The sequence below is a fragment of the Danio aesculapii genome, chromosome 6, assembly GCF_903798145.1.
Source record: "Danio aesculapii chromosome 6, fDanAes4.1, whole genome shotgun sequence".
NCBI classification, from domain to species: domain Eukaryota; kingdom Metazoa; phylum Chordata; class Actinopteri; order Cypriniformes; family Danionidae; genus Danio; species Danio aesculapii.
The window spans coordinates 16,244,871-16,258,811 of record NC_079440.1 but is presented as its reverse complement, the minus strand read 5'-3'; the positions used below and the strand labels follow the sequence as shown (position 1 = coordinate 16,258,811).

General features: G+C 35.7%; 1 protein-coding gene across 4 annotated transcripts in view; it reads left to right on the top strand.

The window, feature by feature from the left end:
* The window catches only part of fmnl2b (formin-like 2b), a 64,274-nt gene extending 50,786 nt beyond the window's left edge, over nucleotides 1-13,488 (top strand). For 2 of the 4 annotated variants that reach the window (XM_056459674.1, XM_056459672.1), the window contains 12 exons: nucleotides 90-214; nucleotides 1,957-2,159; nucleotides 2,259-2,493; nucleotides 3,707-3,775; nucleotides 3,878-3,958; nucleotides 4,047-4,176; nucleotides 6,594-6,757; nucleotides 6,859-6,960; nucleotides 7,036-7,137; nucleotides 8,836-8,959; nucleotides 9,193-9,308; nucleotides 11,803-11,886. In XM_056459674.1, the coding sequence (XP_056315649.1) occupies nucleotides 90-214; nucleotides 1,957-2,159; nucleotides 2,259-2,493; nucleotides 3,707-3,775; nucleotides 3,878-3,958; nucleotides 4,047-4,176; nucleotides 6,594-6,757; nucleotides 6,859-6,960; nucleotides 7,036-7,137; nucleotides 8,836-8,959; nucleotides 9,193-9,284 (1,427 nt within the window). In that variant the 3' untranslated portion in view covers nucleotides 9,285-9,308; nucleotides 11,803-11,886. Of the gene's footprint in view, nucleotides 1-89; nucleotides 215-1,956; nucleotides 2,160-2,258; nucleotides 2,494-3,706; nucleotides 3,776-3,877; nucleotides 3,959-4,046; nucleotides 4,177-6,593; nucleotides 6,758-6,858; nucleotides 6,961-7,035; nucleotides 7,138-8,835; nucleotides 8,960-9,192; nucleotides 9,309-11,802 lie in introns of all 4 variants that reach the window. The other 2 variants (XM_056459673.1, XM_056459671.1) reach the window with 1 other exon arrangement.
* The last annotated feature ends 453 nt before the right edge of the window (nucleotides 13,489-13,941 follow it).

Genomic DNA, 13,941 nt, shown 5'->3' with positions numbered 1-13,941 from the left:
ACATATCTTCTAATTGCGTTAATTGTAGTGTAGTTGAGTAGTTAGTATGTTTTTTGTAGTCACAGTCCCCTTTTTCTTTTCATTGGCAGCCGTGAAAATCAAAAAGCCAATCAAAACGAAGTTCCGCATGCCTGTGTTCAATTGGGTGGCTCTGAAACCAAATCAGATCAACGGCACCGTCTTCAATGAAATCGATGACGAACGGATCCTGGAGGTATGTGTGAAATGTGTGATTTCCAACTCATGCTTGTATTACACCACTTCTACTTCATTTTCACAATCTGAGTCACTGATTCATATGTATTATGATGATGCCAGATGGTGTTTATTGCCGAGTTTAGTGTAAGCTCATTTATAAGTCATTCTGCAACTGTTGTCAACCAGTATCACGTACAAAAAGTAAAACATGAAAAGCCTTTCACGGCTGAATGTACTTCAAAAGTCTGATGTATTTCGAGGTGGAACAGGTTGTTAAATGAGAAAATAATTAGGGTGGGATTCCATTTCGTGCCTCTGTAATTGATTATATAATGAAAATGGGCAACATAGGCTCGTTCTGAAAACATAGCCTTATTTACATTTCTGGAAATCGCGAATTATGTAGTGTTAAAACCCCTGGGCAATCTAGGGGAGTGGGGTTGCACACTTAACCAAGGACCTGGTTCAAACAATCACTTAAAGAGAATTGTACTCAAAGTAACAACCACAAACAAGATTTGCTGTACAAATAATGTGATTTATTACAGGTGGTGTTTAGTGATGCAGTGAGTTTTTTCAGAAACTGGCGACTGACCGAAATTTGGAAATGCTCTGCAATTTTGAAGAGATCATTCTTGCAGCAATTATCAAACTGCTCGAGTGAAGAATTACTAAGAAAAATTTCCACATTAGACAATGTTATTTTCAAATTACAAGCTAGTCAGAAGCAAATAGACAAATCAGTAATTCACTCTTCTAATACTATCTCTAGTATAACCCACAAAATTATTTTGGGCACAAAAAGAATTGAGTATCAGTAGAACCAAAATCCTCAGAAACAACTTTTGGGACGTTAATTATCCCGAACGAGCCCCAAAAAATGTTGCAACCCCTGGGAAATCTAGGGGAGTGGGGTTGCACACTTAACCAAGGATCTGGCTCAAACAAACACACAAAAAGAATTGTACTCAAAGTAAGAACCAAAAACAAAAATTGCTGTACAAATAATGTGATTTCTTATAGGTGGTGATTAGTGAAGCAGTGAGTGAGCTATTTAGAATATTTACTATCAACAACCAAAACAAAATATAAATTAGAAAGATTGGTTATGGGTGATGCTAAAGCTAAAGTCTTACTAATTTCAAATCCCCTCTAATATTGTCTAATAAACAAAAATATGAAAAAAAAATCTTAAAAATAAAATGTCCAAAGTCATCTTACTAAACTACACTAACTATCAACTTAATCAAAAATACACAGTGTCAGGATTGGTTGTACCCAGTGTGGGTAAACAAGCCAATCAGGAACAGCAGTAGACACACTGGTTCAATCTGTGTTTTTGAATCACTATTGTTTGGGTTTAGGGAAGGAGAAGGGTGGGTGAGACGATCACTCAGTCAGTCAGTCAGTCGACAGCAACCTTTGGTGGATTTACACAAGGACAGCAGGCGTGAATGGCACTCACGAGAGAAATTTGAGATCTCAAAGAGCATATACAGCAACCTCTGGTAGATTCGCAAAAACAAAAATTGCAAAAGAACGTACATCCTAGGATATATTTGGCGCCCTCCAGAAATGTATATAGCGGTACATTTTCAGATTGAGCCTGGGTTGTCTAAAAAGTATAGTTCATTCAAAAAGCTTTCTTTATTTCTTTACATTTATGTTTGCAGTGACTTTGGGCACATTTTGTACACCAAACTATTTTGTTTAATGAAAGCTGTGGATAGAAGCTTAACAGATCTCTCTGGTTTGTAGGATTTGAATGTTGATGAGTTTGAGGAAATGTTTAAGACCAAAGCCCAGGGCCCTGCCGTTGACATGACATTGCAAAAACAAAAGGCTCCTCAAAAGGGCCCCAATAAAGTATCACTGCTGGAGGCCAACAGAGCCAAAAACCTTGCCATCACGCTCCGCAAAGCAGGCAAGAGCCCTGAGGAGATCTGCAAAGCAATCCAGACGTGAGTTCCCTATTTGCCGTTAATATAGTTACATTTTTGATTTGGTTTTGGGTTGACTTATTGAGTAGCGTTCTCATCGTTTTCTTTCATTTCTCTCAGGTTTGACCTGCGTACGGTGCCGGTGGATTTCGTGGAGTGTTTGATGCGGTTTATGCCCACTGAGACTGAGGTGAAGGTGCTTCGTCAGTATGAGCGGGAACGACGGGCAATGGATGGACTCACTGATGAGGACCGCTTCATGATGCTCTTCAGCAAGATCGAAAGACTGCCACAGCGCATGACCATCATGGCCTTTATGGGCAACTTTACAGATAGCCTGCAGATGCTCACACCGGTAAGATGGACAGAGAAGTTAAGCGATTGAGTAATGTGTGTGTACCATGTATTCTTCATGTCCTCATTCTTCAAATGTCCTCATAAATATAGCAATACCAGTCATTTTTGAACTTATGGGTACATTTTTTGGTCTCAATAAGAAAAACGGGACTTAAATCACACAGAATGAAGTATTTTGAAAATGTTTGTATGTGTAATTGTTTATGTGGTTTATGAGGACACAGAATTGTAAGGTATACTGTGGGTATAACCAAAGTCTCTTTTAAGGCAAGTAATTTCACACGGTGTCCATATTTGAAATGCTTCTCAGCCAGAATGCTAGGGTATGATAGGGTGTTTAAATGGGGAAACATCAAATTCTCCAAAATTGCTTGCCAAGCTTACGTTTAAATTTCATATTAGGAATCGCCAATCAAATCAAACAACACTGTCTCTTTAGTTTCATTTGTAAATGTTTGAATCACACAAAATCTGCAGAAAGTCATGTCTGGTCTTAGCCCTTCACCCAGAGAATCGACAGTCCATAAAGATCGATGATTGGCTCCTGTACTAGAAGGCAGGGCTTAATTCGCCATATTGACCGTTACACTGTTCCCCAATCAAAACTACATGAGTGACATCTCTTGTGTATTCTTCAGTCTTTGGTGTAATCTAGTTGTACTCTATAAAGTTGGTTTATGAGGACATGTTTTAATTGTGAATGCTTAAAAATCATACTTAACAAGGTCTTTTGACATTCAAAATTTGCCACAGGTTTCATGTGAGGGTTTAGGAATAGGGTAAGTCCAAATAATAACCATTTTTTACAGTATAAAATGCAATTTGTCTATAGAGAGTCCTTGTAGACCATATATACAAGTGAGCATGTGTGTACAGGTCTATGTAGTTTACAGAGACATAAGGCTGTATAATGACATGGGTATAACTGTGGTAATGATATGGATATGGGTGTTGTACTTTTCATTAAGGTGGTTTATGGACACACCTGGTGTCCCTGTAATTCCACATGCTTAAAAATCATACATATGCTTTTGACATTCAAAATTTGCCACAGGCTTCCTGTGAGGGTTGGTTTAGGGGTTGGGCCAAATAAAAAGCAGTTTTTATGGTATAAAATACATTTTATGAAGTGTCCCTGTAAACCATGTATACAAGAGTGTGAGTCTGTGTGTGTGTTATTTTATTTATGCATTTATTTACTTTTTCTACAGCAACTTCATGCTATCATAGCTGCATCTGTATCAATCAAATCATCCCAGAAGTTAAAGAAAATCCTTGAGGTAAGTCACTTTTATATAACACTGCAAACGAGACTCTTGCCGTCTTACATGTCTTTCTAATAATAACTCATCTGTATGTTCCTGTGATGCCTGTAATCCCAGATCATTTTGGCCCTGGGAAACTACATGAACAGCAGTAAGAGAGGAGCTGTTTATGGCTTCAAACTTCAGAGCTTGGATCTGGTAACTACTGGAACTCATTCCATGCACTCCTTTTTTTTTTTGAAATGTTATTGTTTTATTATAATACTGTTATGTGTCTTGCCTTCAGTTGTTGGAGACCAAGTCCACAGACAGAAAACAGACACTTTTGCACTACATAGCCAATGTGGTGAAGGAGAAATATCCCATTGTGAGCATTTTCTACAATGAGCTGCACTACATCGAGAAAGCTGCTGCGGGTGAGTGTCCACGCAGCCTCAGAATCTTCATTTTTAAATATAATTCATTTCAAATACTTTAATTGGAAAAGGTTTTTTGTACTCATCAATCAGTGTTACTGTTGACTAAAACTAAAACTTAACAAAAATATTAATAAAATGAACAAATCACATTGATAACTAATTTAAATTAAATAAATACAAAAATGACATACACTAGCTAAAATAAAAATATAGGCTATGTAAACAAAGACTTATTTACTAAAATCGTTAATATTAACATTTGTGTATCGTTATAGACATTTTTGTCTTTTTCATTTTCACTTTTGTGACAATTTTTTAAAAAACAGCATACATTTGCCTACAATCAAAAAAAGATTTTTGCTGTTTGTTCTAACTACTTATTAAAAATGAATCAACACAATTCTTGAGTTTTTTGGGGGGACAACTTAATTGTTTTATGTTCAACTTACTTAAATTTGTAAAAAATAATTAATTTAACTTAATCAATTTGTGGCGACACGGTGGCTCAGTGGTTAGCACTGTCGCCTCACAGCAAGAAGGTCATTGGTTCGAGTCCCGGCTGGGTCAGTTAGCGTTTCTGTGTTTGCGTGGGTTTCCTCCGGTTTCCCCCACAGTGCAAAGATATATGGTATATGTGGATTGAATTAACTGAATTGCTCATAGTCTATGTGTGTGAAATAATGTGTATGGATGTTTCCCAGTACTGGGTTGCAGCTGGAAGTGCCCTGTGTAATAGATATGCTGGATAAGTTGGCGGTTTATTCCGCTGTGGTGACCCCTGAAGAATAAAGGGACTAAGCAGATGAAAAATTAATGAATAATCAATTGTTGTTGGGACAAGATGAAGGAATTATGTGGAACTCAGCATTTTTTACAGTATAAGTGGTGTATTTATATTGAAATTTTATTGGTACAAAAAATAATTGCTCTCAATACCTTCTGGACAAAAAAAATCCCATATTGAAACACCTTAAAACTGCAATTATTAAATAATATACATTATTTAACAGGCTTCCATTTTGTCGGCAATGCTTTTTTGTTTCTTAAATATACAAATGTTTAGGCACATGCATTCAGGATTACCCTGTAGAGCAAATATTACTGTAGTTTTTTCTTGTAATTATAATTATGTATGTTGTTATGAATATCAGAGTTTTTTCCTTATATAGATTTAGTATATAATAGATTTTTTAAAAATATTAATTAAAAGTGGCATTATGTAGTGGCAAACTGTAATTTAAATGGCTAAAGCCCTTTTTTGCGGTTAACATTAGGGCTAATGATTATAAAGAAACGTATGAAATCAGTAAACACTCAAAAAAGTATGTTTACTGTTTGTTCAAACTACTTATTTAAAATAAGTTGAAACAACGCAATTATTTAGTTTTTTTTGACAATTTAATTGTTTTATATTTAATCCATCCACTTAAATTTGTAAAAACTAATAAGTTAACTCAATTGCTTCAATATGTCCAAACACAAATACATTTTTTATAGTGAATCTGTAAAAAAAAAAAACATGTTATTTTTATGATTTTTTAACAAAGACATTTTTATCCTCTAAGGATCTTATGTAAAAAACTAAGTGATGTAAAAGCATTAAAATTTTAAATGAATAACAAATACCTTAATTAAACCATTACAGGCATACGTAATTGTGTATTTAAAAACATTAAAACAACACTATTTTGTAAGAGTTCACACTTAACTGCTGATTAATTATAAGCTGCTTTGACATGCTGTCTCGGGAGAGAGCCCTGAGCTCATAAGATCCTCGAGCCCGGGGCTTCCTCCTGTTGCAAGGTGAGAGGGGAGTTTGAGCTCAGGTAGATCTCGAGAACCCCCCTGTCATGGTGGCTGAAGAGCAGATAGTAGTTGCTCTTTAAAGAGATAACTACTTTGTAGGAGCATGTCTATGGTGTTGATTTGGATTAGTCAATAAACTTAGGTTGCATGTTTTTGGATGGTGGGAGGAAACCTGGGGACCCGGGGGAAACCCTCGTGAGCACAGGGAGAACGTGCAAACTCCGCACAGAAACGTCAGCTGGTTTGGTAAAGACTGGAACCAGAGACGTTCTTGCTGTGAGGCAACAGTGCTAAGCATTTGGCCTCCATGCCACCCATCTAGGAAGGAGGAAGAGTAGGGGTGGAAGGGGGGATTCTTCAAAACGAAGATAGCTGTGATACGTAACCTAGGGTATTTATAGAAGCTTAGGAATCGTCTGATTGGTGCATTGTAAATTGGATAATGCAGGTCCAGCTGCAAGCAATCATAAGCATGTGATCCTCTCGAAATTAGTTTATGAATAAACTTCACTTAATGCATGCAGGAAGAAATATGAAGAGGGATTGTACTGTATTAAGCTACAGAATGTCCGTTTTCGATGGTGGATCTCATTAACCCTATGTTGCAGTCTCTCTGGAGAATGTTCTCCTGGATGTGCGAGAGCTACAGAGAGGTATGGATCTGACTAAAAGAGAGTACAGCATGCACGGCCACAACTCTCTGCTCAAAGACTTCATCCATCACAACGAGGCCAGGCTGAAGAAGCTCCTGGATGATGCTAGAATTGCACAGGTAGTGAAAAAAATTGTTTCTTTACGCATTTTCGATTGAATATATTAGCTGGTAGTAGGACCAGCATGATAATGATTCACGTTGCTTGCGTGTGATTTCAGGATGCCTTTGACGAAGCTGTTAAGTTTTTTGGGGAGAGCGCCAAGACCATGCCACCCTCTGTGTTCTTCCCTGTGTTTGTCCGCTTCATCAAGTCCTATAGGGTGAGTCTGGGAAATATCAGTATTCAAGACTGTCTGGTTTATACAGGGACAAGATCTAATATGTGTTTCTTTTAGCAAGCGGATGAAGAGAACGAGCAGAGGAAGAGGCAGGAGCAGCTGATGATGGAGAAGCTTATGGAACAGGAGGCCATGATGGAGGAACAAGAAAGTCAACAGGTATGATGGAGTACATACAGTTTGAAGTCAAAATTATTCGCACTTCTGTGAATTTCTTTTTCAAATATTTCCTCAATTATGTTTAACAAAGCAAGGAATCTTTTACAATACTACCTATAATTTTTTTTCTTCTTTTTTGTTGTATTTTGGCTGTAAGATCTAATATGTGTGATTGACCTTAAACATTTTAACAATATTGAGGGAGGTTGCTGTCGCGGACGAAAGTGCAGAGGGTTGGGGAGTCACGGAAGAAAGTGAAAGTGAACAGCGGACGGGGGAGGAGGGCGGTTGAGGAGGGGGATCAGTAAAATAAGGTGCCGGATCAGATTTCGGAGTTGCCGGTTCCGGATCCGGCGTATTCCGGCACAAATTAAGCCCTGGGTGAAATCCAAGAAGTAGTCCGCTTTATTTTTTACTATTATAATAGTAAAAGTTTGAGGCAATAAAACCCCTCACTTCACGCTTTATACACTTTTCTCAGACAGGCATTAACATTTGAACACTTTTCTCTCTTGTTTAAACACTCTCAAAGTTCAAACCTTCAGAGAAAAAAGTCCAGTATTATAGAATAAAACCAAAAGATTTATGTTCATTTGGCAAGCTGAACGCTTTCTGTACTGTACAGGAGACACGAAGGAGATTGATTGACAATGGTCTACAGCCAATCAGGACGCAGAACACAATGCAATGTAAAAAAAAATGCAAGTCAAAAATCTGCGAAACTGTGAGGTTAACCGCGTTATAGCAAGGGACCACTTTAATGACTTGCCTAATTACCCTAACTTGCCTAATTATTGTAGTTAACCTACTTAAGCCTTTAAATTGCACTTTAAGCTGAATACTAGTGTTAGGGCTGGGCGATATGGCAAGAATACAATCTTGATAATTATTTCCCATATTGAAAAATAACGATATGTATTTCGGTATAAGTTGTTAATGCTTTCAGATTTAAAAGCGCACCCCAACAATGACTGAAGCCACAAAAACTAAAGGGTCCATTAAACGGCACAACATATTTTCGGGCCGATAAATTTTCAATGGCCAACAATTCGGTAAATCTCTGAAATCAACACACTTTTAGATTCCCATTGTTGCACATTTCTGCTGTGTGATTGGCTCTTAGATCAATATAGAGTAAAATATCCAGAGTTTATCATTGGTATTGACAGAAATTTTATCGCGATTCGATATAATATCGTTTATCGGCCAAGCCCTAAGTAGTGTCTTAAAAAATATTAGTAAAATATTATTTACTGTCATCATGACAAAGATAAAAGTTATTAGAAATTAGTTATTAAAACTATTATGTTCAGAAATGTGTTGAAAAAATCTTAAAAGAAACAACTCTTATTCTAGCTGAAATAAAACAAATAAGACTTTGTCAAGAATAAAAAGTATTACAGGAAATACTGTGAAAACGTCCTTTTTCTGTTAAACTTCATTTAGGAAATATTTGAAAAAAAAAAAAATCCCATGAGTGCTAATAATTTTGATTTAAATGCATATACGCAAAAAAATGAAGATCAAATCAAACTGAATTCAATTAACACGCTTCTGAAATACAATATCTGTGCTAATAACCTACCCAACCGTGCACTACAATGTACATTAAAGAAATCTTGGTTAGTGTAAAGATTACAGAGAAGCTTTGTGCAATAACTGGATGTACTTTCCTCTTTTATCTTGCCCGAACACCAGTCGCCATCTCACAAGGGCAAGCGGCAGCAGCAAGAACTTATTCACGAGCTAAGAAAGAGACAAGGCAAAGACAGCCGCCTCGTCTATGAAGGCAAAGATGGAGCCATCGAGGACATCATTACGGGTAAGAACCAGAGCCAGATTCATCTTGTTGCACATACGACGAATGAATCTGCTTTCCCAAGTGTATATCGTTCTTGTTATTTTGATAGTAGACGTAGAGTAGCTGTAGACGCTATGCTGCTTAGCATTACAAGAGTTTAGAGGCTTGAAGTTTGTGTCTAATTCTGAGCCTTTTTTCTAAAGCTTGTAGCTTTTGGTGTTTCTGTGTTGTGATTGGCTATTGTTTTGCTGCAGTGCTGAAGACCGCCCCTTTTACCGCTCGATCAGCCAAACGTGGCTCGCGGTTCTTCTGTGACCCTGCCCTCTCCGAGGACTTCCATTACTAAACTAAACTCTGTCCCCTCAGAAAGGTGCTTTTATGTCCGTCTGTTCTTTGCTCGTCTTCCCTCCATTCCTTCCTTTATATCTTCTTTCTTCATTTATGTACTATTCACATGGGTAAGGGTGAATTCTCTGCCAAATGCATGCTTCTAGTTTTTCCATTTCGCATTTTGTTTCATGCATCCTACTCACGTCTAGTCATTGATTCTTACAAAATTGTCCTCCCATTAAGTAGTTCTAATATAATTGCAAGCGAAATGTGTTTCTTGGGAACCACCTTCAACATATCATGACTTAGCAAAAATTCTGGCTCATATGATATCAGATAAATGGCCAAAATTAAAAATATTCCATGTCATTTTTTCTAAAACACCGTTAACAGTTTCCTATAGAATCTACAGTAACTTACTGGCAGCAGTTTGCTAGTAACTTACGTAAATCTATTACAGCAAAAATACCGTATGTATATACGTAATATGTATTTACCGTATATGTAATTACAGTACGGCATATCTTAACTGTAAATATGAATTATTTTCATAGTGCATCTTTAAAATACAGTAACATACTGCATAACTGTCCTGCAGTAAAATACAGTTCATATTACAGTTAAATACTGTGTAATATACAAAAAAACAATGTAAGTTTAATGTAAAACATTATAAATTAAAACCATAAATTTTTATTTTCCAGTCAGAATGTTATAATCTGTTCTGCTGTATGAAAAATTAATATTACATTTTTATTTGCTGAAGATTACATTTAAAAACATATTATATTACTGGTGCTTTGTAAAGACTGTCTTTGCTAATTCCATAATTTAATGCTCTCTAGAAGTCAATGTAAAAATGTGGGAAATTTGTGAGCACAGTTAAATTTTCAGTATGAGCTGTTATATCCAATATCACTGGATTCCAGAAAAAGGTTTTTACAACATTCTATTAAATTTTGTTGAAATAAATTCAAAGTAATACACTAGTCATTTTAAATATACCAAATGGATATAAGCGTCTCAACATTATAATGTACTGTATATGTAAACATTTAAAAGAGAAAACTAAATTCAAAGGGGGGCTAATAATTCTGACTTCAACTATATATACAGTGTATATATATATATATATATATATATAGAAGTGTTATATATAAGAGTATATATAAGAGTTCAGATGCAAAAACCTCTAAGTGCCATTTGAAAATGCTCCTTTGTCTTGATTCAGTAATTACACTTTTATGCCAAAGAATAGGTTATTTTCATCGCTTTTAACATGAAATTGGTTCATGTTAAAAGTGCCCCCCCCCCTAAAATTCCAAATATTACATATAGATAGCCCTGTCACAATATCTATTTTTTGTTGTACGATATATTTTATCAAAAACTAAAATAAATAAAATACCTCTTGTATATCCTGTAAATAATATTTTAAACTTGAATCTTCTGTAAAATAATTTAATGTGAATAATTATTTTATTGTAATGGAAAATATGCCGTCTCTGGTGCAGCTTCCAATCATCGTCAATGTAGTGCTAACTTGCGACATTTTTTGAGAGGTACATCAGTATGCGCAAGAAGGCTGCACTAGACCATACCTGTGCATTGGATGCAGAAGTATAAAGTAGCCTTAACAGAGTGGGGTCACATGACTCCACACGCTGTTGGGAAAGTAATTGAAAAAATTGACCTGGAAATATTTGATCGATTATAGGTTCTGATTTTCGATTACTTTTCGATTAATTACCCATGCCCTAAAATATTACCTTAACCATTACCATGAGAATGCACGTTTACAGTCTAAGTCAAAATTATTAGCCCTCCTGAACTATTAGCAACCTTGTATATTTTTTCCCAATTTCTGTTTAACAGAAAGCAAATTTATTTTAACATATTTCAAAAGATAATAGTTTTAATAACTCGTTTCTAATAACTGATTTATTTCTCTTTGCCATGATGACTGCAAATAATATTTTACTGGATATGAAGATACTAGTATTCAGCTTAAAGTGCCGTTTATTGGCTTAACTAGGTTAATTAAGCGAGTTAGGGTAATAAGTCAAGTCATTGTATGACAGTTGTTTGTTCTGTAGACAATCAAAAAAAAAAAATTATTGCGGATAAGAGGGCTAATAATATTGACCTTTAAATGGTTTAAAAAAAATAAAAACTGTTTTTATTCTAGCCGAAATAAAACAAATAAGACTTTCACCAGAAGAAAAAATATTATAGAAAATACTGTGAAAAATTCTTTGCTCTGTTAAACATCATTTGGGAAATATTTGAAAAAGAAAAAATAATATGGGTGAATAATTTTGACTTCAACTGTAAGTTTCCAATATCAGCCATCATATCCAATATCAACAAAAATAAATAATGGAGCTGTAATATTGTGCATCCCTACTAAACTGTTCTAAAACTAACCAAACATCACACATCAGCCTGCTTCAGCCTCATCTCATCATTATAATATACGCAGGCCCTCCCTTAAGTTGTTTTTCCACCAATAACTGTTGACCTGTTTTTCTCAGACCTGCGCAACCAACCCTTCAGACGGGCCGATGCTCTCAGGAGGAGCGGGAGAAGAAACTTAGAGGTGCAGCACCTTCAGCTACGCACCGTGGAGATCAGCACATGCTAGCCACCATTGTTCAGCTTTTGAATCTACTGAAAACAACACAAACACACACACACACACAAAAGCACACTTCAGACCAAGGATAGATGAAGAAAAGTGACACGAACACTTCTGCTTACCTGGGATCTGGAATCTCGATTTAATGAAATGTTTCATGTTGGAGAGAACATTGATTTTTGTGGATCCTACAAAACCCTACAAAGACATTTGGGTTTTATATCCACGAAAGAGCAGAATGAGGCTTGGATTTTGGCCAACTTGTGTTGTTTTACCTCAGTTTTTAAAGCTGCAGGTTTTTCTTTGGGGAAGATTTACAAGATGCACTTTTATTTTTTATCTTTAAACATTGAACTCGGATCATCTCAACTGGACTTATGTTAGTTTTTGTTTTTTAAATATGGATGAAGCGCTGGACTTGGTACTGTAATGCTATTGAGGTGCTTCTCTTGCAGACTTAAACATGTTTACTACTAAGCATTCACTACCGGTATGACATTGTACGTACAAACACATCTCATTTTAATAATCACAGACTTGCTCTCCTACCGGTTTTATCTCATGTGACGTTTGTGAGCAGTGGAAAAGAGTTTGCTGTTTTTTTAAAAACAAAAATCAAAGACATTTCATTGGACAAAAAAAAAGGCTTTTTTTTAAATGTACAGATATTTTGCTACGAAATCGAGCCTCTTATTTTTTACATTGTTCATCCATTGTGGTGCTGTACATATTGTTGAAACGAACCGACCTGTCCTGCAATATCACTGGAATGTTCTTCACTTTTTATGTTGTGTAGTTTGACAGTATTATTTAATTGGATGGTGAAGACGGTGAATCGACTTACTCTGTGACCTGAATTGCTCTCTCTCTCATCACTGTTGTTGCATAATGGTAAATGTCTGTGGTTGCACGTAACACTTGAAAGCTTGAGCAGACACTAGTGGCACATTTAACGTTTTCTACTTTGATCTCTTTAACTGGAATCAGTGGTTGTGTGCAAATAAAGCAATGACACCAGCACCGTAAAAAAAAATGTAAAGTCGTTTCTTTGTGTGGTCAATGTGAATTTCATCTTCTGAAACTGGTAACACTTTAGTTTGGGTCACAAGCACGACTAGCTTAATAAACTACTAATTAGCTGTTTTATTAATACTAAGGTAAGGTTGAAGTTGGGTTTAGGTATTGTGTAGGGTTAGGATGTAAAATAAGATCATACTTTATAACTCATGAAGAGTAATATCTTGATAATAGGCAGGTAATGGGCCAGTAGTTAATACATGTATTGTGACCTAAAGTGTTACAGAAACTTTTATTTTACTGCAATTGGCATTGCTTTTATAGTGAGAATGTTAATTCGAGATATCCACTTTAGCTATGTTTCCACCAAAAATGTGAATTAAACTTATGCTAATCAAACATTTGCGAATAACGCACCGTTTCCATCCATTGAGTCAAAGAAAACAAAATCGTCACTGGCTGACAAACTGGCACATTTTATAATGACCAAAACAACATTTCAGATGTTTTCCAATGTGGTCTGTCCACTGGTTTGTCCATTAATGCCGTAATATCACATCCTATTGTTTTTGTTAAAATCACATGACTTTTTATGTACATGCTGGAATTTAGTCAGTAAATGTGTTTCCATCATAGTTAATGCATGTTTTTCTCATTGAATGCAAAAACTGATCCTACTAAGTTCTGTGTATGAGTTTTTTTTCATGGATTTTGATATTGTATTTTGCATTATCAAAAAATTTCCATTAATCATTTTTATGAGATATTACAAAATGGACATAAAAGGTGCATGGAAACCTGGTTATTGATATTTTTCCAAGCTAAAAAGGTAAATGCAGAAAACTTAAGCATTTAAAGCAGTGGGCCCCAACCCCTGGGTCGCAGACCAGTACCAGTCAGTGGATCAATTGGTACTGGGCCGCACAGAAAATCATTAATTATTTCCGTTTTATTAATTATTAATGAGTGTGAATGATCTTTTATTTTGAAAAATCTTTTATTTTATAAAAAAGTGAAC